Raw genomic sequence first — 25,700 nt, forward strand, 5'->3', positions numbered from 1 at the left:
TCATTTGGCAACAACAGCAACTCTCCATAAAAATGAGAGAAGTCAGTCAGGTCTAAAGATATACACCCTTTTCTTGGCCCTGACTTATGTGGAATTTGTTGTGGCACCCAAAGTAAGAATGTATTTCATTTAGCCAATCAACCAAAAATAATGTCTGCTATGATATAATAGATCTCCATGACATCCCACTGTGACTCATGAGACCTAGTAAATCCCTTTGGGTCCAAGGCCTGGAAAAAACTTATGTGTTCCCAAAAGAAAGTCATCTAGCTCAACCCTCTTATTTTGTGGATATGAGTAGAGACTATTTCCCCGTTTGTCATTGTCATTCCAGTACCTAACACAATGCCTTTGCTTGTAGTAAGTGGTTAGTAAATATGGATTTTTACTTAAAATGAGGAAACTGAGGCTTCTGAGGTGCCTTTGTCTAAGCTTGTACAGAATTAAACCCAGGTCTTCTAACTTCTGATTTAGGGCTTCCCTGGCTGTACCGTCATTTTCTATTCTAGAAAGGATTCATAGTGGATTCTCCAAAACATTTTTGTACATGAGTAGAAATTTCTTTCAAATAAAATATGAAATTCCTCTTCCCTACCTTGAGAACCTACTGACCTTTACATTTTCCAATAGTACTTTTTTTGAGCTTTTAAAAAAAGTTAAATTAAGCCTATGGTTTGATTTGTGTTCCATGAGAGTAAATTTCCAATGCTGAATTCTTTACCATTGGAACAAAAATTCACCCCGGAGTTTCCTGGGTCACTGACAAGTAACTAGTCCAGGGTCACTCATTCAGGGTATACCAGAGGCAGATTTTGAATCCAAGGTCATCAAGAAACCTTGATTGTTTGCCGAAGAGAAAAATTTGTGAAAAAAATTACCATTGTTCAGCCATCTCCTGTAATCTCATGCATTCAATTAATACTCCCTCCGATTCTGCCCCTGTAGCTTAGGTAGTTATGGAACTGAATCTGGGGAATAAATGACTCATGGCCAAGAAAGAGTGCAAGAAAACAGGGATGGTTGAATCACATGTAAAATCCTCTTCAACCCCAATGACCACCTTTCTCAGCAAAAGGAATTAAAGTAAAGGTTTGCTTAGATTTTCATAGGTTTATTGAGCTCTTTTTTGTTTTTTCCCATCTAATCAAGCATGTATTAAACACCTGGTATGTCAGGCACTGTGCTGTTACAAATATAAAGACAAATATAATGAAAATATAAAGACAAATATAATGAAAAATTCCCTGCCCTCAAATGGCTTTTGTTCTATTTCAGATTGCCTATGGGTGTTACAGTTACTAAAATGGACCATTCCATGGCGAATCTGTTCCTTGGGTCTTTATTATTAGCGCCACATGTCACAGGTTTATTTTCAACATGGATTCATTCAACCGTGTACTAGTGGCTAGTACCAATGTAGAGCTTTCAAGTTTGCAACGTGCTTTACAAATATCTCATCTTTGTCTTCAAAATAAGCCTGGGAAGGTAAGCACTTGCCTCCAATTTACAGATGAAGAAACAACAGACTGAGAGATTAAGTGACTTACACCTAAAGTCCCATAGTTAAAAAATTACTGAAGCTATATTTGACTCTCTCTCCAGGTCTAAAACTCTTATCCTCCGTCCCACTCAGCTCTGTGTATGTGTGTGTTTTTGTGTCTGACATTGTGATGGACAATTGGATATGAAAACAAAAATGAAAATGCTTGTCCTTCAGAAATATGTTCTGGGGACAGCTGGATGGCTTAATGGATTAAGAATCAGGGCCAGAGATGAAAGGTTCTGGGTTCAAATCTGACCTCAGACACTTCCTAGCTCTATGACCCCAAGTAAGTCACTTAACCTCTGTTGCCTAGCCCTTACTGCTCTTCTGCCTTGGAACCAATATGTAGTGTTGATTTTAAGGTGAAAGGTCAGGGTTTTAAAAAAAATAAAATAAAAAAGAAATGTATATTCTCTTGGGGATGGGGAGGTTGGGTGCCATGGGCACAGATAGGTCAGTATAAAACAAATGTGAAATAATTGGAGGTGAGTAAGTATTAATCAGGAATGGTTTCATGGATATGCCACTTGAGCTGAATCTTGAAGGGAAAGAAGGCTCTTCTTTTTTCCCCTTTCCCCACCTACTACCTTGTCCTATACAACATGGAGTGACTTGACTGGAGCTTCTTTCTCCCATGATTCTTACAAATTCTCCCTCTCTGGCCCCACTTTTGGCTGGACTCTCACCAAATAAAAAATCTCAGTGCCTAGTACAATACCAGCATATAGAATATACTTAATATAGGCTTCCTGGAGAGCATCTCACGTATGTTTCATACTCAGAATTTTTCTGTCAAATATTTCTACAAAGAAGAATTGAATGGGGAAGTTGGGGGGGGGGGCGGTATTTACCTCTTGACCGATTTTGCTGGTCCGTGCATATATTGCTATTCCCAGGATTATGCTGCCACATACCTGGAGGAAGAAGGGAGAAATATCATTAGAATAAGTTGATATTTAACATTCAGCAATAGGGATCAGATTTTTTATTTTACAGGTATTTTTATGTTTATTATGAATAAGAATCCTCTGAAGTGGTTGCAATATTGGAATTTGCACAGTATATTTTCTTTATGTTAGAATCAATTCCCATAATTTAACTTTGAATAAAGCAAATTTTTATACATGCTACCATGCCCGGGGGATTCAATGATCACACTAATCATGACCTATTATGTTCTAGAGAGCTCTTTAGAAATGGAAAGATTTCATTTCTCAATGAAACAATCAAAGAAGGGCAGAACCATACTCCGTAATATTTTAAATTATTTTTAAATAAAAATTTGCCTTTTCTTCCTCCCCACCAACCATTCCACGCTTCTCAATTGATAATGAAATAAAAACAAACCTCCTCCATCGCAAACATGTATACAGTCAAGCAAAACAATTTCTCCGTGGGCAAAATCCAAAAAAAGGTTATAGATCTCTTCCTGCATTTAGTCTCTTATAATTTTATTTTCCCCAATAATATGTAACCAATATTCTTTATTTGAAATTCCTTCCCTCCCCTCTTCCCGAGAATAGCTTTTATGTAACTGAGAATCTTAAAAGAATTGCCAGGGCAAAGTGAAATATCTGCCCATGGTCACAGCCATGTGACCCAGCTATTTGGCAAGGCAGGTCTTGAAAGCCAGCTCTCTACCTACTACTGGTCATGTTGCCTCTAAGTTAAGATACAACCAAGGCAAAATGAGCCTCTACTTCTCTGGTCTATAACTAGTAAAATTACAAAAAGTGTGTCCTTAAATAAAAGAACAGATTCATCAATGACTACATGTGTCTGTATTTCATATACAATCTCTGGATCTGTGGCAGTGAAATAAATTTCCAAGTGAATATATATACACACATACATATTTATGTATATAAATGTATATATACGCATACACACACTTAAAATTCCCATTGTGTGTTTTTAATAGACACTATGTATGAGGTCAAAAACAAGTTCCAGCCATTTAAAGACAACATATTCTTACTAATCCCTTGGGTTCATCTCCAAGAAGGCTTTCCAGACCAAGGATGAAATGAATAGCTGACTGATTGCCAACTATTCATTCATAATGCAAGAGGCAGGCAGGGGGCTGGTTGGGGTAGGCAGGGGACAAGAGGGTATTTGACAAAACTCCACGTTAAGCAACTGGGATATAAGTAAGGTTTGTGTATTCCAATAAAGTGAATGCTTGCAGTTTTTGTTCCCCTCTTTGTTTGGTTCTAAAACTCACCAAGAAAGAAACAACGAGGAAAGTCTGTAACTCCTTAATGACTCTAGCAGATTATTTAATTTGGACTATAGCCATTATATAAAATGTGAAACACATTGACGGATTCTCAGTAAAATTCTTGCATTTGGGGGAGCAGGGTGAGTTAAGATGTATGTTATGGCCTCCAAAAAATTGAATAAATCAAGGAAATTTTATTGGTAAGAATTCTGGACTGTCTGTTAAAGTACTAAACAGAAGACCTTCAACTGCACCTTCTAAGACCTGGTCAGTCTGCTGATAGAAGAAAGGAACAGGACTCCATAAAATTCATTAAGTCCAGTTCCCCTGGCACTCCTCTACCTAATGGAGCGCCATGAGTTGGATGCCTACTCTGGGTATTAAATTTTATGTTTTGATGTCTAGTTCGTGGTAGTGTTGGCAAAAGCTTTTGTGGTGCCCTAGATATACCAGGGAACTTCAAAGGAAACCCACTGTTTCTACCTTGCTGACATCTCCCTCATTCCCATCCCCATACCCATTTGATGAGGACCAGAAGTATATATGCTGGTAACTCCCTTAAGTTTCTAGCTGCCATCATCTCTCATTTCTTTCCTTTTAAAGAAATCTGTTCTTTTTATCCTGAACCTAAGCACAACAGGCAGAGATACAGAGAAAGACAGACGCAGAATTCATATGTATGGAGCAAAACAAAGAGGATTGAACCATGAATCTCCATTTTATACCTTGCTTTTAAATAGAGGATATAATTCCCTTCTATTCATCTTTTTTAAACCTTCATCTTCCATCTTGGAATCAATACTATGTATTGGTTCCAAGGCAGAAGAGTGGTAAGGGCTAGACGATGGAGATTAAGTGACTTGCCCAGGATCACACAGCTAAGTAGTGTCTAAGGCCATATTTGAACCCAGAACCTCCCCTCCCTAAGCCTAGATCCCAATCCACTGAGCTACCCAGCTGCTCCTGCTTCTATTAATTTTTTTAAAGACATTTCAATGGGCCTCTTTTGGAAGGGCAGCAGTTTTGCTTACCCCTTCTCATTTCCAACTATATAGAAATAAAACACATAAGCAGATTTATGTATAACTTCTCCATATACCATGAGTTATTTTTTACCTCTTAAGATATAGTCAGGTTTCTGTTGTTGCTGTGTCATTGTTTAAAGGTGTTTAAAGGTGGCCATATCTAGAACTTTCTGTTCCTTTTCTTGAAGTATTTCTTTCTGGACTCAAGTCTTTTATAAAGAGTCTAGACTTTGTTTATTGTTATTCGATTTAAAATCTCTCTAGTTATTTCCAGGTTAGAATACTTGTCATGGTAGCTTTTAGAGTAAGGAAAGTAAGAAACAAATTAAAGAAGAAAAAAGAAAACATCTTGCAACAAATAAGTCAAGCAAAACAAATCCTCTCACTGATCATGTTCAAAAATGTGTTCTCTTTCTGGACTTGACTCCATCAACTCTGTCAGGTGTAGGGAGGATGGAGTGAGTAGAGGGAGCAACACATCATCATCTGACCTCAGGAGACCATTCATTACTTCACTGATTTCAAGTTTTTCAGCAAAGTTGGGCGAGTCATGTTTTTTAACAATATTTTTGAACAATGTTATCCTCACAAATTTCTTTCTTGTTCTGTTGCTAGTTTTTACATATAAACAATAACTAACAAATAATATACTCACTTTATTGTGCATTAGTTCATACTTCTTGAGATCCCAATCCACCTAGTACCTAACCAACACTCTTCTCTATAACACTGCCTCACAGCCCCAGTAGTTATCCAATCTTCAGTTAAAGACATCTATTGAGAAACACTACCAGAGGCCACCTCTGGGAACCCAACATTTTCCTTACATCAAGTCAAAACCTGCCTCTCTCCAGCTTTGCTTCTTTCATCTTCTGGGGCCAGGCAAAATAAATCTAATCTCTCTTCCATAACAAAAATTGAATATATCGTCTCCCTAATTCTTTTCTCTAGACTAAATATCCTTGAACACCATAAATCATGATCACAAAAGTCCCTTACTCTCCTCAACAACCACATCTGAAGCAGAAACAAAGACAGAGACAAGGAGGGAAGAGAGGAAGGAAGGTTGGTTCCTTTCAAAGAGATTTCACGTTGAGGATAGTCTTTATGCAGGTTGATATTATAGTTCATTTATATTAAGTTCTTGGAAGTATTTTGCATTGAGAATAATTATTTGTCCTGTCTTACACTGAAACCTTGGATAATCTGTTTTCCCTACTAAATACTAGTTTATCTTTAAAACAAAGTATTTTTTCTGATGGGGTTTTTTGTTGATTTGTGAATGTGAATAACATTTTATCTAGAATGATTATATTACCTAAAGAAATGTGTTGGGGTGGCAGAGGGAGGTGCATCCACTTTCCCTCTCATGCCCAGATTTATTACTTTACCTATCCTAAAAGCTACCAGGACAAGTATTCTAACCTGGAAATTATGATATATTTATCCAAGGAACAATAAACAAAATTTAGACCCTTTAAAAGACTACTGAGACAAGAAAGAAATACTCCAAGAAGAGGAACAGAAAGTGCTAGATGTGGCCAACTTCAAACAACGTCACAGCACCAACAACAGAAGCTTGACTATCTTACCAGATAGGAATAATTGGTTGTATGTGGAAGTTACTTATAAATCTGCTGTGTATTTACAGTCAGATCATTGACCTATTGAATCATAAGTCGTAGCTCTTGAGCTAGAAGAAAACTCAAAGAACTCTTCTAGGGGTTCTTACCCTCGCATGAGTTAACTTGAATTTTTTAATTATTTCAATATTTAATATTTTAACATTTTAATATTAAATTTAATATTTTATTATTAAATTTTAAAATAAAATATATTTTGTTATTATTTATTATTATTATTTTTATTTATGATAAAATAAATATTTATTTTAATATTAAATTTAACATTTTAATATTAAATATTTTAACTCTAATCCTTATGGTAGGTTAAATTATAATTTTATTGCTGTAACTATATTTCAATTTCATTTATTTCTTTCCTAAGCATATGAATTTTATTTTATGCATTAATATGAGGAGTGCAACAGACTGACAGAGGGATCCATGACTCGAAAAAAGTTAAGAATTCTTAATCTGGTCCAATTCCTTCATTTTACAAGTGAGCCCAAGGAGGCTAAACAATTTGCTCTAGGTCATATTCAGTGTCAGATATAGGTTTTGAACTCAGGCCCTCCAACTCTAGAGTAGGTGTATTTTCTACACTGCACCAAAAATCAAAATCCTCACTTTTTTAACTAAACATTTTAATTAAAATATTCATAAATATTTTTAACTACTATATCAAAATGAAATTAAAATATAGCATAAAATTGTATTTCCAACCTGGCCTATTTGCACAAGTAATTGATGAATAAAATGGGAAATGTATCAAGGAAAATATTAGCAAGGATTATCGTCTTTTTCTGATGAATCCTTAACCGATATAAATCAGTTGCCACAATAAGAAGACCAAAAGAAGCTAGAACACCACCACTATCAAGCAACTGATCTCTGATCTCTTTCCCAGAAGAAAAATAGAGCAACCAAGAATGAAAAATTTAAAAACCTCAGAGAAAAAAAATGGCAAAAAAGCTGAGTAATATTTCCTCATGAATAATAAGAATCAGGAGAAGACCCCAAAGAGATAATGGACAAAAAGACTTGTACAAAAATATTCATAGCTGCGCCCTTTGTGGTGGCCAAAAATGTGGAAAATGAGGGGATGCCCTTCAATTGGGGAATGGCTGAGCAAATTGTGGTATATGTTCGTGATGGAATACTATTGTGCAAAAAGGAATAATAAAGTGGAGGAATTCCATGGGAACTGGAACAACCTCCAGGAAGTGATGCAGAGCGAGAGGAGCAGAACCAGGAGAACATTGTACACAGAGACTGATACACTGTGGTACAATCGAAGGTGATGGACTTCTCCATTAGTATCAATGCAATGTCCCTGAACAATCTGCAGGGATCTAAAAAATACTACCCACAAGCAGAGGATAAACTGTGGGAGTAAAAACGCTGATGAAAAGCAACTGCTTGACTACAGGGTTGGAGGAGATAAGACTGAGGAGAGACTCTAAATGAACACTCTAATGCAAATACCAACAACATGGAAATGGGTTCGAGTCAAGAACACATGTGATAACCAGTGGAATCATGTGTCAGCTATGGGAGAGGGAAAGGCCGGGGGGGGGGGGGGGGGGGAATGATCTTTGTTTACAGTGAATAATGTATGAAAATGACCAAATAAAATAATGTTTAAAAATTAAAAAAAAGAATCAGGAGAAGGAAAAATAAAATGAATTTGTAGGAAGCTTAGGAAAGGATTAAGTTAAACTAGATCATCATAAACTATATATTTAAATGTTTAACTGGAGTTGTAAGTAGATTAAATATGGAACATAGATCTGTCAACATTTCTATAATCAACTCTTTACTTCTCCTGTGACAGAGGACTACCATGTTTGTACTCTAACATGTCAGGCCCAGATTGGATAGGGAAGTGGAGATGGTTCTTAAGAAGAGAATAGGAAGAGTCTGAACTAAACCAAATAAGCACCAAGTTAAGCCCTGTGAATGTAGCAGATTTCAAAGTCATTGAGGGACAGATTCTCAAAACTGAAATTGAGGAAGATACCTCAGGATTGGGAAAAAATTACAGTGTTACTAACTGTCTATATAATAGTGTTACTACCAAAAAGAATGATGAAGGACACCAATGAGTGCTGACATATATCTACTTTCTTATAATAATGAAAATTTTTATTAGAATAATCTATATACAATACCAACTGTATCTTTGATGAAAATATGAAGGCTTTTGCAAATGACCAGACTATAGACCTATTTTCACATAATTAAAAATAGAGAAAATAAAATATCTTGGTAAGCTTATTTATTTTTAAATTTTAAAAGCTTATTTTAAAATTCCATTTTTGAAGTCACTGGAAGAATAAATGTAATCCATTAAGTTGATGCCTCTCATGGAAACAATAAGATCTCAGCAAATGTAAAGATTACTATAGTATGGATTACATAAGCGGATGAGTGATGAGATACACAGTAACATTTTGGATATTCTTGTTTATGGGTGGCATTAAATTAATTGTATTAAGCTTTGGAAAACTGAAAAAATTTAAAAAGTGAGATCCATTGGGGGCAGCTGGGTAGCACAGTGGATTGAGAACCAGTCCTAGAGCCGGGAGGTCCTAGGTTCAAATCTGGCTTCAGCCACTTCCCAGCTGTGTGACCCTGGGCAAGTCACTTGACCCCCATTGCCTAGCCCTTACCACTCTTCTGCCTTGGAGCCAATACACAGTATTGACTCCAAGACAGAAGGTAAGGGTTTAAAAAAAAAAGTGAGATCCATAAATGCCCAAGACTGAGCCATTTTTATAGATTCACACAGGAAAAACTAAATGGATAGTGACTGCCTATTGTTGAGTTTAAGATATACAGTAGAATGGATAACTGTTGTCCATCCATAAGAGTATCTTGGACAGACAACAGTGGTAATAAGCTGGGTCAAATTTAATAGGAGGATGAGGTAAGTAAACTGCTTTGGGGAAAGGGAAATTGTGCCATGCTTTAAATGTCTTTTTAACATCAGTTTTTTGGAACTATTTCTTATGGCCTTTTACACCATAGTGTCTGGCACTTTAAATCATGGAGGACTCAAAATGACACTGAGAGGTGCATGGTAAACGTACATGTACTGTAGGATGTTACAAATAAATGTCCACAGTAAATTTACCAAAAGAAAATATCATCCAGGAGATGAACAATTTAGAGAAGCTCAGAGTCCATGGCATGACCAGAGTAAGGGATGACAGAAACATGAGTGATGAGAGCTGTCCTATTAGAGTAACATTAAATGGCTTAAAAGGTCCTCCAGGAAGCTCAGTAGACCCCTTACTAAGGATTTCTGAAAGTACAAAGAAAAATCACATAGCATGAAAGAACATGAAGAAGTTTCCATTTACATCATTAGAGTAGGCACAGGAATGATCTCATATACCCATTGAAGCCCTGAAGTGAAATTATTTTAATTTAGTCTCCCCTGAACTTGGAAGGCCAAACTACATAGAAAGGTAATAAAAACAACTCTTTCTTTATTTATAGGAGAACTTCCAGTCTTCATAGCTATTGGAAAAATAAACGTGAACTGAGAATTGAGTTAAGAATCTAAATATTTTTGAAACTGACTGTTTTGTTCAAGTTGAATCTTCCAAAATAGCTACAAATTCTGTGACTTGTTTTGTCTAAAAAAACCTCTTTATAGCTATCCCAAAGTTCTATTCCCACATTCAGTGAGTTTTATAAACGAAAAGACTAGGGGTTGATTTCCTAAACAAGTTAAGTATTACTTTTTCATTCAAGCCATCAATATGATCACTGATGAAATTATTAAATTCCTGTTTAAATTCAGTGAGTTCTGTGGTGTGAAATTATTAAAAGTTCATTTCTCTTCTAGTTTTTAAAAAGTTCCCACTGAATCATAATTAATATTAGGCTAAAGGCTTCCAGGACAACTATGTGACTCAGTGGATAGAGTACAAGGTATGGAAGAGAGAAATTGGGAAGCATGCAAAAGGCAGAAGCAGTGGCTGAGTGGTGACGTGTCAGTTTGTTGGTTTATTTTAAAGATAAGATAACTCACCAAACCCAGCTTACCTATTATTTCAAAAAGTTAGTACATTTCAGTCATATTCAAACTGAACCATGGGGCATGTCAGTAGCAAGGTCATCGTATCTGAAGGCCATGAGATATTGTCAGCAAGAACTCCTTTCTCAGGAACTCTCCTTTGATTTGGAGGAGATAAGCCCCAGGCTTGAGTCACATGAACCACAAATGCCTTGCCAAAATCACACAGTAGGATCATGAGTTAAAACACACACACAAACACAATTTTTTTTCCTGTCAGTAGCATTTCTGATACTGGGTAGCTGCATTTGTAGGGGTAATGATGTGTGGCCAGCTTTAGGAGTATTTATTTGAAGGTACAAAAATAAAATTGGAAATATCTATTTTAACTCCTCACAAACCAATTAGTTCAGGGCTAACATCTACTAGGCACATTCAATTCCAAAGAGATGAAATCAAGATCCTAAAGTGATTGACAAGAGATGGCTTTTATTCCCCTATACTGATTTTTAAGGCTGCTGATTCTGCTATCAACAATCTACAAAATAAAAGGCACTAAAAATTCCCATATCGTATTCTCTCCCTTCAAAGACATCAACATATATTGACATACTGAATGTATCTCTTGAAAACAAACAGCTGGTTTTAACAAGACTTAAGATAAGCAAGTCAGCCTAGAAGGACGTGGTTGTGAAAACATATGGTAATAAGAACTTTGAGGAAAACCAGATCAGTGTAACCTGTAAATTATTTTGTAATTTCAATAAATGTTAATATGACAAATTGTTAACCTCCTTTAAAGGATTTTTCTTTTTAAATCACAATCCTTGACTGTGAATGGGTACATTCAAAACTAAAAATTAAACATGGGAAAATGAGTGGGAAGGCTTAAAATACTTTATTTCAGATTCTGATGTCATCTCTTGGCTGAAGACTTATCACTAGTCCCCACAACTGTTGCTTTCACTCAAAAGCTACATTGCATGGTCTTATACACATTCAAGGTGGCTCTCAGAAAGGAAATCTACACTGCCACTCCCAAGGGAAATTAGAAGTATCAAGCTGGGCCTAAGTGATATATCATCTAAATAGATAGTTATAGACAGACATAAATGTAAGATCATACGTCTTTATTAGCAGGAGAATCAAGGAATTGGGCATAACTAGAAAATAATACAGTCAAGCTATAACTACTACAAATAAACTCCTTTGGCTCTACCTTCAACCATCCGATGTAAACATTATCTTAGCATCAACCTTCCATCAGTTTCAGAAATATAAGATTTAGAGTTGAGAGAGGTACAAATGTTATTAAAAAAGTCTAGAGACCAGAATTCTTTCAATGGCTGGTTTCCTGCCAAATACCATATCTAATCTGAGCATATAACAAGCATAATGACTCAACAACAGCAGTATTCATAATACAAAAGGCTGGGTCTAACAGCCTAATGCAACTACAGAAAGATTAACACTCCTCAAAAGGAAGGAAGAGGATTCACAGAAAACGTCAAAGCGCACAAAAAGCATATTAGCAATTTGCAGAAGTATTTTTGGAACAAGCGATCACTTCAAGGAGAAATAGCAAAGGGAACTATCGGTCCATACCATTGGATTTATCCAATGTGACTGAAAATTGTTTATCTCCAAATGGACCCATAAAATGGCTAAGAAAAGAGTGGAAACAGAACTCGATCATCATCGTTAACAAAGAAATGATGAACAAGACTGTCATACAGAATTTTTTCTTGAGACAGAAAAGTTTATGACTTAATAGAGTCAGGTAGTGGGTTATCCTTAAACAGTAGATTTACGGCATATTATGAACAGAAATGAGAGAAGCTGCCCACCACACCATTGAAGGGTTCAAAAATTTAGCAAATGTTTGAAGACACCATTCTGGTGGCTAGAATTCTTCATCAAATCTTCATCATTACAAGTTAATAGAAGGCAGATGCTAGTCCTACAAATAAAATTTCAAAAAGTTCTTGTAGAATCCAACCAATAATGTCACTGGAACCTTAGTATTGTCACAAACAAAACTGTGGCCACAATTACCCAGACACATCACTGATCCACAACAGTTTAAGAGCAAGGTTGTTTTTTTTGTTTATTTTTGGTTTTATTTTTTTCAGTTTAAACTTTACCTTCTGTCTTAGAATCAATACTGTATATGCACTGATTCCAAGGAGAAGAGTAGGAAGAGCTAGGCAACTGGGGATTAAGTGACTTGCCCAAGTTCATACAGCTGGGATTTGTCTTAAGGCCAGATTTGAACTCAGGATCTCATCTCTCCAGATCCTGCTCTTAAAGACTCACCTAGCTGTGCCCTAAAATGCTTTTAAGATGGATTTTCAAGTCTCATTTTACAAATGTTTCCATTTTATCTGACTTGGCTCTCAATTCATTGAGTCACCTAGCTGTCCCCTAAGAGAAGTGAGACTACCAAAAATAAGCTTAGAGTCTAATTTTCTTTCCAAATGCAAATAGCAGTTATTTTTACCCAAATGTGAAACAGATCACAAAACATGAAATATGAAGGAAGAGAATTGTGACTTGTCCTAGTACCATTTCTACCTGAATAACATAAAAAAAATTTATTTATTTTATATTATTTATATTATTTATTTTATAACATAAAATAAATTTATTTATTTGCCAAAGGTCACCCAGCCTATTTATTTCAGCACCAACATGATGTCTGGCCATAGGGGGAACTTAATAGATGTTTCTGGATCAATAGGTGGAGTCACTTCAACTAAGGTTTTCATTGTTCTCATTTCTGAGACAGAGACAGAGACAGAATGTTTATCCTAGCTACTTCAAGGGTTCCTAAGAGGAGAATGGTTTGTAAGCCATAGAGTAGTTCATCTATGAGTTATTAACATATCTCAGATCTCATTTTTCTTAATACTACAATAAAAATAATAAAAGCACTAACAGCTTTTGTCAGTTAATCCAGTTTCTTTCATGGTATGGGCAAAATTTACTAAGGGATCGGATTCAAGTGGTGGCAGAGGCAATGTGTGTGAAGAGGAGATGGGAATCCAGAGGGTTGCACAGATCATACCAGCCCCCTTTCCACTTCATCAGGCTGCTTTTCATGAAAAGGCACAAACATACCCTCTGATTATTTGGTTCACTTTTCAAGGACCACCACGAAAACTCACACATGTGCCCAGATCTTTCATTTAAGAGATAATGCTATCATACTTTCTGAGGGAAAGATAGGAAAGGTTAGTCATTGTTTTTATTTTAAATCTTTACCTTCCAATTCAAAATCAATACTGTGTATTGGTTTGAAGGCAGAAGAGTACTAAGGGTGAGGCAACAGAGCTTAAGTGACTCACACACCTAAGAAATGTCTTGGGTCAGATTTGAACTCAGGGCATCCTGTCTAGGCCCATCTCTCAATCCTCCAAGTCACCTAACTGCCCCTAGACTCAATCTTTAAATATCTTGACAATTGACAAATTATCATTCTTATTGCCACTATGAGAGATTCACTATTCTTCACTGAAGCCCTATTCCCAAAAATAGCCAATAAGTACAGTATTGTCTGCCTAAAAGGGTGACATTTCTGCTCTAAAGTCTGCAAAGACTCCTAACACTTGGAGAATAAACAGCCTATTTGCTTATCTTGCATTTAAAAGTCAGTAGGATAAACAATAAATTCCTGCATTTAGGTTACCACCTGAAGCCTCTGGGGTTTAGAAAAAATTCCTAGACTTGTATCTAAGAAGCCTCTGGGATAAAAATTTTAAAAAAGCCAAATTCCTTACCCTGTATTTAATGCCCTCCACAATCTGGCACAACCTTCTTGAGCCTATTATTCTCCTTCAGGAAGTCTGTGTTTTAGCTAGGCTGGCCTTCTTGCTATTGCTAACTGGCTGTTTCACTTCTAACCTCAGTGAAAGAGCAAGCATTCCTTAAAAGCTGAGGATGTGCCTGGTATTGGAGATACTGGAGAAGCAGGGAGACAGCCCCACTTTCCAAAGAAACTCAAGTCCCAATTGGGGAAGACACAAAGTTCAGTGTCATGGTGGATAGAAAGGACTGGAAGCCTTAAGGGTTCAATGGTTAGGCCCTTTGCATCAGTAGGTCAGATGGAGGTGCCAGTCTAGAGAATACAGACATAGGGCACATGGCGAGTCCTAGAGACAGTGAGACCCAGTGGTCTTCCATCTCACTGAAATGAATGAATGTTAATGACTCTTGAGGGCAGCTGGGTGGCTCAGTGGATTGAGAGCCAGGCCTGGAGAAGGGAAGTTCTATATTCAAATATATTCAAATCAGACACTTACTAGCTAGGTGACCCTGGGCAAGTCACTAATCCCCACTGTCTGGCCCTTCCCACTTTTTGACCCTGAAAGCAATACATAGTATTAATTCTAAGATACAAAGTAAGGGTTTAAAAAAAAAGTTATTGACTCTCATCTCATTCAAGGAGTATAAACTGTTGAGTAGCCCAGATGGAATCTGAGCAGTAGAATTAAGAAAGTGAATTAGAGAAGAGATGGAAGCAAGGGAAGGTGCTGTAAAGTGGTGGCAAAGACCTTATCTCAGCCCTTACCTGGAATGTGTCAGTCCTCAATTTCCTCCCCTTCTCTTTCTACTGGAAGCCTCTTGATACCCGTAACTATTAGTATTCTCAAAGTATAATCTAGTTACAGATTATATGTAAATACATTGTATCCTCCGTTATTAAGGGTCTTCTTATTTGGTAGTGTGAAGGGGGGCAAAGTCTTTATCCACTTTACTTAGAGTAGACACAAATGTTCGTGAAATCGAAATGAATTCAGACATTGTTTCAATAACCAGCTCGGCTCCAAAGTACTCGTGTAACCCTGGAGAAGTTACTTCAACTGTCTAAACTCATTTCCTTCCTCAGTTCAACTTATTCTACTCATTAAATGCACAAAAGGGTTCTAAAAGACAAGAGATGTCGTGAACCTTCAATTAAGAGACATGACCCTGGTACGATGCCTGCCATCAGGGAGCTTAAATTCCAGTGGTGGTCAGTGTGGCTCGTATACACATGAATAGAACATAGGTTGTGACAAGACAAAAGGACAAAGTGCGAAAGGGGACCTAGGAAAATTCAAGTTACATATGGAAAAGAAAAGGGCTAAATAAAGGAAGCAATTGCTCTAACCTCTCGAGGGTTACTACTCTTTCAAACTCTCATTCCAGAAGTTCTCCAATTTCCCATTGCAACCAACTTCTGCACAGCATAGCTTTCTTTAACCAATGACTCCTGAATTTATCCAATCTACTGCCTCCATTCTTAAGACTCTCACCATGAGCACATTACTGTCTAATTTCTCCTTTACCTGGGTTACTTAGCCTCCATAAAGAGTTTGAAAGTCATTTAGAGAAAGAAAAACAAGCCAGCAAAATTTGATCTGTCATCCTTGAGGCCAGTTACCATTGCTTAAAATTAATAATTAAGCTTATTGATATGATTGTGCTGTACTCCCCCATTTTGAAAAAGAGAGGACTCGGGTTCAAATCTGACCTCACACACTATTTATGTGACCCTGGCCAAGTCACTTAACCTTGATCGCCTAACCCTTACCACTCTTTTGCCTTGAAAGTAATACTTAGGATAGATTCTAAGACAGAAGATAAAGGGGATCAGGGGATGTTTTTAAGAGGACCTTGGATCTTTGATGCAGATGAAATAATGATGATGAAAAATTAACCAATCCATAAATGCCTCATACCTAAGTTATTTCCACCAAGTAGCACATAGCTGTGCTCTAGAAGGAACTACTTATAAGACAAAGGAGCTCTTGGTTAAAATGGTGGCTTTAACATTTACTAGTTAGCTATATGAACGTAAGAAAGTCACTTAACTATTCTTAAACCTCAGTTTTCTTATCTGCAAAATAGGCACAACGATATGTTCACCACTGACTTCAATAGTTACTGTTCATCAAGTGGATTATAAACCTTGAAGTGCTATATACATTGATTCTTCCTAAAATTAACCAGTATTTATTATTCCTCATCTGTCATTTGTTTTTTGGGTTTTTTTTTTTAAATCCTTACCTTCCATCATAGAATCAGGCAAGGGTTCACTCAAGGGTTGAGTGACTTGCCCAGGGTCATACAGTTAGGAAGTATCCAAGATCAGATTTGAACCCAGACCTCCCATTTCTTGGCCTGGTTCTCAATTCACTGGGCCACCTAGCTACCTGCTTACAACAGTTATTTTGAAAATATACCAGAACTTTAATGATAATTTCCCCTCCCCTTCCCCATCTATTTCCTCTATATTAGCCTTAAACATACATATAGACTTCTATTCTATACAAGTTTTTTCACTTGATTTTGGTTTATATCAAGAGGCTTTTAGTTTGCAAAATATAATATCATGATTAAAAAACAAAGCTTACAGGTCACCTACATGGCTTAATGGAGATCTAGGCCCAGAGACAGAAAGTCCTGGGTTCCAGTCTGATCTCAAAAGACTTCCATAGCTGTATGATTGGAGGCAGGGGCAAGTCACTTAGCCCCTGTTGCCTAGCCCTTACCTCTCTTCTGATTCAAACAGACTTAAGACAGAAAGTATGAGTTTAACATTTTAAAAGCTTGTTTTGGTTTTAACAATAGTATTTGAAAAGCTCAACTTCAAAGTGATAATGTCTTTATTACTTTTAAGATCAAAATGTCCTCTTTTCTATTCTTTTCCAATCCATTGTTTTTATTCATGCCTGTCATTCTCTTCCTGTGTATTTTCATGCTAGAATCCAACATCCATTGACTTGTTCTTATCCTATGTGAGAAGGTTTGGGAGGAGACTTGAAACAAGATCAAAGATTTGCAATTGGGTTCCCAATATGGAATGATAGACAGACAGACAGACAGACAGACAGACAGACAACTACAAAGAACTTAACATTGTGGGTCCTGTCCTTCATCCATTGTATGTCTATAATATCAAAACTTTATGGAATAAACATCTTGGGGGCTCTGAAAATTCTTCTTTTGTGTCCTCAATTTCACAAACTAGCCAGAGAATTGCATTCTAAAACAAGCAAATAAAAACCCCTTTTCGCTTCTTAAGTTGGTGATTTAAAAAATATATACACTTACCCAGAATATGAAGTTGAAGACAAACATAGAATATTTTATAAATCCACTGACAACTCCCATTTTTAAAGGGAAGTAAGAAATCAACTGGCTCAAAGAGAATTCTCTTTAACAGGAGTATCCAGCAGTGTTCCTCAGGGTGCCAACTGGATCTTCTGTGGGCTCTGTAACAAAGGAAAGAAACCACACGCACTCAAAGGAAACATCTTTCAATTAATGAGACAGATAAAAATTAACCAGTAAATTTAAATGTCACAAAGTACTATCTGGAGCTGAACATGTGCCACTAGAGGTCAAGATTATTTTTGGTTGGCTCTCAAAGATTGCCTCCCCTAAAGTAAACACATATGAAATTACTCAGGGGGATGGGAGAGGGAAGTAGAATCATGAGGTTTCATTGTAGATTTCAAAAGTCAACCGGCTCCACACCATGTCTTATACTATTTGTATTGTTGCATTGTGTGTGTGTTTTTTTTTTAATTTAAAGATACTTTGGGGGGAGGCTATTCTTTAATTAGGGGAAAGGAGAAATTTTAGAACTGGCCTAGGACATTTTTCTTATCATGGGAGGATACATGTCTGTTTTATATTTCCGATGCTATTTCCTTTAAGAAAACAGAACCAGTTTCAATATCACATTTGTGTTTGGGGTTTTTTTAACCCTTACTTTCTCTTGTCAGTAACAACTCTAAGACAGAAGAGAAAGGGAGTTAAGTTCCCAGTCACATAGCTAGAAAGTGTCTATAGGGTGGCCATATTTGAATCCAGGTTCTACTAGTGCTCTTTATCCACTGAGCCACCTCACTGCCCTGGTATTACATTTACTTAGGAGACCACAAATACTTTTTAGAAATCAAAATTTAAATTAAAACTATTTTAATTATTAATACACTTTATTAACTGTTCAGAAATTAAATATTTTTAATTCAGAAATTAAGACAGCCCTTAAAGGCATAACAAAATATATTTAGATTTGAAATCTTGGAGATGCCAGATTAACACCTATGAAATGACTGAAAAAGAATAATTCACATTTATAGAGTCCTAAGGTTAAGTCAAATTAAATTCCAGCATTTATTGAAGGTCCCACTGAGTGCTACACCCTGAGGAATCAAAGACAAAAGAATCAGCTTGACTTGAAAGATTATACATTATAGCAGAAATAAAGTGGTTCAGTAGATAGAGAGCAAGGCCTGGAAATTGAAGGTCCTGGGTTCAAATTTGACTTCAAGACACTTTGTAGGTGTGTAACCCTGGGCAAGTCACAATAGCCTATCCCTTTTCATTCTTCTGTCTTGGAACCAATAATAAATATTGATTCTAAGACAGAAGGGAAGGATTAGTTTTGTTTTTTTTTTAAATATGTTCTACTGGATTAACTCATTTTCTTCAGCAGAGCCTTATAAATTAGCTAGGCCTACCAATATTGTTATTTTCATTTATAGATGAAGAAATTGAGGTACAGAAACTATGTAACATTTGCTCATGGTCACCCATTTCCTGTTTACCTAACAAATTCAAACTCTGATTTCCATCTCTGATTTCCAATTCAAAGCTCTTCCCACTGCTACACAGCAGAATATATGTAGATAGATAAACAACTATTAAAAATTGCATCCACATATTAAAAAATACACATCCCATTCAGCACATTCCTCTGGAACTACTTATTTTTAATGAAAGCCCCTGGGACTGGGATAAGAGATCTGCTCTCAAAGATAAGCTCGCAGAGAGTAAATAGATATGAAATAACTTAGGGCAACCCCCTAAGTAAGGAGAGAGATGGAAGGAGAACCTTCTTAAGGCTATCCACTCCATTACTTACTTTCTAGATAAGATGCAATGAATCCTTTCTAATTGTTACCCATGTCACTCTGGGGCTGCTCTGTGAATGGTTCTGTAACAGTCTACAGCGATTTTGATAATTTGGTTTGCTTTCTGGGTGTGTTTTGCCCTCCTTCTTCCCTATGCTGCCTAGTGCCTGGCACTCTTCTCCCACCTCTTCAAGTAGTTCCTGTATTATACAATTCTCCTAGTTGGATAGGAAGAAGGGCAAGTACTTCAGGAATTGATGACCAAATATCTCTTTCCCATGGTAGTAAGAAGAAATGGCTGGTATCTGTTAAAGGTGTAGTTCCCTGGCCTTTTTATTCAGAGGTGGAACACATTTTGTGGCCTGGAATAGTGACTATCTTATAGGGAAGGTGGGGTAGCTAGAGGGCTGGTTTTAGTTTCCAGAGGGCCTAACTCTCCTACCTGCTAGCTGTATCACCCTGGGCTAGCTGGATCTCCTTATCTGGAAAATGGGGACAATCACAATTACAGCATATGCCTCTCCAAGTGGCTCTGAGGCGAAGATGGAAAACATTTGTGTTGTGCCTTAAAATTAGATAAATGCTTGTTGTGATTGTGATCTACTAAGTGAGACCCTGGGGTCTGCCCAGTGTGGAATGATCAGCAGAGCCTCGGATCCATTTGAAACCTCCAGGCATCTAAATGAGAATCCCATGTTGTGATTGAAGTATAAACGAACAACTTTGGAAGACTTAAGAATGTTGATCAAATAATAACAAATGACTGGTAATGAAAAATACTACTTACATATGGACAGACATAAGGAACTAGGCATGCAAAAAAAAAAGCCACTTTTTTCCATTTCAAATTTGTGGAATTTCACAAAGATCTCATTTTTCTTTTTCAGTAGAAAGGAAAGAAAAAATGCCTCTTTTGTAGTATCTAAAAATCATCTGTGAAATGGCCCAACAATTTTATTTTTTATTCATTCTCTCCCTTGGATTTCCAGATTGGAGTGAGGAATGGAATATTTATCCTTTCCCCTCTACCCTAAGAGCAAAAAAACAAATAAATGGCAACCTGTGGGCCAAGCACAGAATTAGTGACCTATGCCTGCCCAAGGGACTTGAGAGGGGCCTACACCTCTATATCATGGTCTTTCTGTTTCCTTTTCTGAGTTCAATTCAGGGAATTTTGATTCAGAGTGGACATTTCTCTAACCGGGAGGGTCACCATCAAGGGTAGTTGTGATTATGAGCTTGTTTTGAGAGTTGGGTATCAGCCTCTAAGAGGTAGATTTCCCTAACAGGATGCTTCTCAGATAACTGAAGCAGAGAGCCTAAGACCATACTTTGAAGGGCTGAGAGACCTCTACTGGACATCAACGTCCACACTGAAAGGTCAAAGGTATGTGCAGCATATTTGTTCAGCAGCCCCCAAATTATCTTTGTGTCTAATGAGTATAGTGGGATATTTGAGTGTTTGTGCATCCTATATTTGTTCATATAAATCTTAATCCTGTATCATGTGTTTTCTATGGTTAAAGAAAGAAAATCATATTTCATACCTGATAACTATAGATACCTTTGTAGGAAAGAACATTATTTCCCACTTTAGGGAAGACTAGACATAAGCCAGAGCTAATCTTTACTTTCAAGATTTCTTTAAGAGTGGGAAATGGAGGAATAATGAGAAAATGAGTGTCAGGCTCAAAAGATTAAACCTGGTCCATTAACCCAGAGTCCTTTGCAGAGTGGAGAAGCTCTGGGTCATGGGAAACTCATTCAAATGAATTCCCATCTCCTTTATATTCAGTGCAACCAATAGAACCAAACTACCTAGCAGAGAGAGAAAAGCTCTTCAGAATCATTAGTAAAGTATATTTGTACTAAGGGAAGAAATAACACAAAAGGTTTGACACTGGGTGACTTGGTAAAAGTCATTCTGATTTTCAGACATCCCAGGATGGCTCTGGAAACAAATGTTCCATAGACTGTAAACTAGATAGATTTCAAAACACAAAAACTTCATCATAGTCTTCCTGATTGCTGGCTTAGACATTAATTAATAATTTGTGGGAAGTAATATTATATAAAATAAACCCACATAAATTATCAGAATTTATGTGTATTATCAACAAAAGCCAATAGAAAAAGATTCAGAGAAATTCCATTTAAATTAACTACAGAATATATAATATATTTAGGGTCCAACCTACCAGGACACATATAAGAACTGTGCAAGTGTAATTAAAAAATACACTATTTACAGTTTTGTAGTATGAAGAATTAAATAATTAGAAATATATTCATTTTTCATGTTTGGCCTATAAAATATTTATGCACACATATGCACATGTATATGTGCATCCATAACTATCTAAATGATTAGCTGCAATTTAAATTATTCAGTCCTGTGCCAATCAAACTACTAAAGTGGTACTTTAAAGTGCTAGAAATAACAAAGTTCATCTATAAGTAATCAAATCTCTTGGAATATAATAAAAAATGAGGGAAGTCGAACATTATTGGATCACAGAATTACAAAGCACTCATCATAGAAACTGTTTAGAATTGGTTTTAAATAATAGAAAAAAATGATCAGTAAAATAGTTTAAAAAGAAGAAATGGAGAAGCAATTGAAGATTTTAGCAGTGTTTGACATTGAACCCAAAGAGAGCAACTACTGAAGCACTCAGAAACTGGAAAGCAATTGGCAAGAAATTTGGCATATAGCTTCCTATAATATTTATGACAATAAGCTAAAAGGATACAGGAACTATACATGAAAATTCTCATTATAAATTAGAGGAGGGAACTATAGAGGAAGAGTTTTTACTAAACAAAGGAAAAATAAGATAGAAAATTTGGATTACATAAAATTGGGAGGCTTTTGCATAAACAAAGGTAAAGGAGTTAAAATGAGAATGAGTTAAGAGTTAAATGGGAAACATCTTTGCTGGTAAATTTCTCACATAAAGTTCTAACATCGAGGATATGTAAGGAATTGTCAAATATGTAAGAACAAGAGCCATTTCCCAACATAACAATGGTAAAAGAATTAGAAAAGGTAGTTCTCAGCAGAAAAATTATGAAGGGAAAAATAATAGCTACTTGAATATTTTTAGAAAACAAAACACAAATTATCAACTCTATATGAAGACATCTGACAAACTGGAGTCTACTGAAGTCCCCTCTTTAAGTTTTTCACCTGTCAAGTATACCTATACCTCACTTTTTCACACTCTAACGTTGTACAACCCCCAACAAAAAAAAATACTAATTAGGTGTCAACTACTATAATTTTTCATTGAACACATTTCCCACACCCATTCAACCACCTGCCAGATCCAAGCCCCCTGGTATAATGCATAATGTCTTACCGGAGCTTTCCTAGTAGTCTTCAGACCAGCTTCCTTTTTTCAAATCTAGGCTCTCTACACTGTATGCCAAACTGATATTCTTAAAGCCTAGGTCTGGTTACGTCACTATCTACCTGATGCAGGAAACTTTCCACCTTCCCAATTGCTTCAAAGATAAAATACCAAATACTCTGCCCTTCAGAGCCCTTCAAAACCTGGCTCTAACCTGCTTTCCCATCTAGATTACATATTATCTTTCTTAATACCCCCTCCAGATTCTAAACCAGCCAGCCTCCTTAATATTGTTTTAATACAGAACATTCGACATTCTAGGTCCCTCCCTACCTTTCCTCAAATTGCCCCACATTCCTGAAATTCTCTCCCAGGGGAAATCCCGATTCCCTTCAGGGTATAGTTCCAGTAGCAGTTCCTAAAATAGGCATTTCCTCCTTTCCCTGGTTAGGAATATCCCTGCCCAGAAACATTTTTAATGCATTTTGTGCTTACTACTTAGGTTTTTCCCAGGGCAGAAACTCTTAACTGTTGTCTTTGTATCTCCAACCACTCAAACAGGCATCTATGTAGTGTTTCATTTGTATCTTCAGCTCCTAAACACAGTGTAATAGTGTTTTAAGTAAACGCTTAAAACGTATTTCATTCCATTCAATTTAGATAGAGAAACAATTCACAACTTCTTCATCACTGCCCATAAACTGAGGCAGAATTTCCCCACCCTTGCCAAAGGGTCTCCCAGGTGTTTTCTACCCCATTTACTCCCTCCTCAAGAGGGGGATGGCGATTGGTAGAGTAGATTGCATCAATCTGTATGTGGTGGGAGAAAATGATTGCCTTTGATTACTACACTTTGGGAGCTTGAATGCTGAAGCTCTTGGACTTACATGGTCTGATAATAGTGTGTTGGAGTTCAAACTATGATTTGCATGGCTGACTACTCAGAACCACCCCACCAAACCTGAGGAAAGATGGGTAAGAGACTCCAGAGCCAGTCCTTAGTGTTTTCAGGGGCTCCCTTGTTACAAATTGTTTTATTACTATGAGGAAATAATACAACAAACCTTCTATGCTTTGACTCATATTAACATTCAGATAAGAGGCTACTTACATTGGATACTAAAGAATGGTCCCTGCCCAGGTGTGGATCTTCTTGGGAAAGGATCTCTGATACAATAGGAGAGACAACCTAAAACTAAGAGGGTCCTTAGCATATGCTTAGTCCCACCCAACTAGGATTGTCATCCCTCCCCCCCCAGGGTCTCCCACTCCATCTGAAAGTGCTAGCCTGGGGTTCCCTTCAGGGTAGATTCCCATGGGAACATGGAACAAGCACAAACTTTGGGGTCTCCAACCTATAAGCTAGTCCTGAAACTTGGGGTTCATCATATCCCACTAGGCCACAAGTTTGGGGTTCCTAGATTCCATGTTGACACAGGGTACTGGTACTCATCTGTTCCTTGTGTCTTGTCCCACCAGACAAGCACTTGGGCACATACTGAAAGGGAACTAGGCCAACGAACCCTGTGTGAACCATACCAAGATAAGCACCCTTCCTAGGCCAACGAACCCTGTGTGATAACCACATGGACCCTCGGTAAGTTCCATGGTCAGCCCCGAGGGTATTTAAATTTGCCTTGGAAATTGCTCCCTTTGGGCTCCTCCCTGCGCGTGTGAAAGTGTGTTGCAATAAAGTACCTCTCTGTGCTGATTGCATCCTCTGTTCTGTTCCTTTTGGACTTCTAAAGGGACCCTAACAATACATGCATCACAGCATCATCTTTATTTTTCTTTTCTTTCCTCCTTCTTTTTCTTTCTGCATTCGGAGCCCTTCAGTTCTTTCTCGGGATCTTTGTACGAGACTCTCCTCAATGGTAAAGAGAATGATGACTATACTGCATGCCTATGTGAGGGTTGGCCTAAGAGATTAGGAGAGAACATTTTTCTTTTACACTTCAAGAAAGAACATATGTTGTTCTATGGTTCCAGGCTTTCTGGAGAGAAATCCAGAGATAAAGAGTATAGATTAGATTTCAGTAGGCTGACAGACATATAAGAGAAAACCAGCTCCCACACACATTCCATAATCTCTGTCTCTATCTCTGTCTCTGTCTCTGTCTCTCTCTCTCTCTCTCTGTGTCTCTCCAGTTGCATTTCTCTTGTTTCTCTTCCTCACTTTCTCTGTCCCACTTTGTCACTCTCACTCCCTCTCTATTCTTTCTCTTTTGGTTTCTTTCTCTCCCTTCCTCCCCCTCTCTCTTTTTCCCTCTGTTTCAGTCTAACTCTGTATCTCAGTGTGCCTCTTTCTTTCACTCCTTGTCTATTTCTCTTTTACTCGGTCTCTCTCCCCTACTCTATCTCTGTCTCTGTATCTATGTCTATCTGTCTGTCTCATTCACTATGTATAGCGTCTGGTATATTCTCTGCATAACTTCCCTGATTTCTGCCTACAATCTTCTTAAATGGGTTTGTCCCTATGGAATATTTTTAAATAGTTTTTTAATGTAACTATCACTTGGTGGAACAGGGTCAAGCCTGCAGATAGCAGGAGAGAGTGTCCTTTCCTCTCTAAGGAATGACAAGGAAAATAAATGTATTTCCCCTAGACTAGCAATATGTAAGGAGGACTTCCTCTCTGAGTAAAACAGAATGGCCTCAGTCCTTTCTCCTGCTCCTCTCCAGACTAGGAATCAAAATCTACTTTGTAGAAGAGAAGGCAAATTGTCCAGGATCTCTATCTAAGCCTCTCCATAATCCACAGTTTGACAACCAGCATGGACATACACATAGCACCTAGACAAAGCACACATACATATACACACACCACTTGCTTTCTTTTCCTCCTCATCTCTTCTCTCGTCTCTTCTCTTTGTCTGCCTCAGTTTCCTCATCAAGAAAAGGGAGATAATAATAGCTCCTAACACCCAGAATAGTGAGAATAAAGTGAAATGTAACTTGTAAAGCACTCTGCAAACTGTAATGTAGTTGTTATTGTTGTAT

At 37.1% G+C, this 25,700-nt stretch overlaps 1 protein-coding gene across 1 annotated transcript in view; it reads right to left on the minus strand.

Moving 5' to 3' along the window:
• Nucleotides 1-22,898, minus strand: part of TSPAN8 (tetraspanin 8) — a 31,612-nt gene extending 8,714 nt beyond the window's left edge. The window contains exons 1-3 of the mRNA XM_007503049.3: nt 22,710-22,898; nt 17,537-17,697; nt 2,395-2,457 (exon numbers count right to left, since the gene is read on the minus strand). Coding sequence (XP_007503111.1) covers nt 2,395-2,457; nt 17,537-17,596 — 123 coding nt within the window. The 5' untranslated portion in view covers nt 17,597-17,697; nt 22,710-22,898. The remainder of the gene's footprint in view (nt 1-2,394; nt 2,458-17,536; nt 17,698-22,709) is intronic.
• Nucleotides 22,899-25,700: the final 2,802 nt, after the last annotated feature.

This window comes from Monodelphis domestica, chromosome 5 (genome assembly GCF_027887165.1).
Source record: "Monodelphis domestica isolate mMonDom1 chromosome 5, mMonDom1.pri, whole genome shotgun sequence".
In the NCBI taxonomy this organism is placed as follows: domain Eukaryota; kingdom Metazoa; phylum Chordata; class Mammalia; order Didelphimorphia; family Didelphidae; genus Monodelphis; species Monodelphis domestica.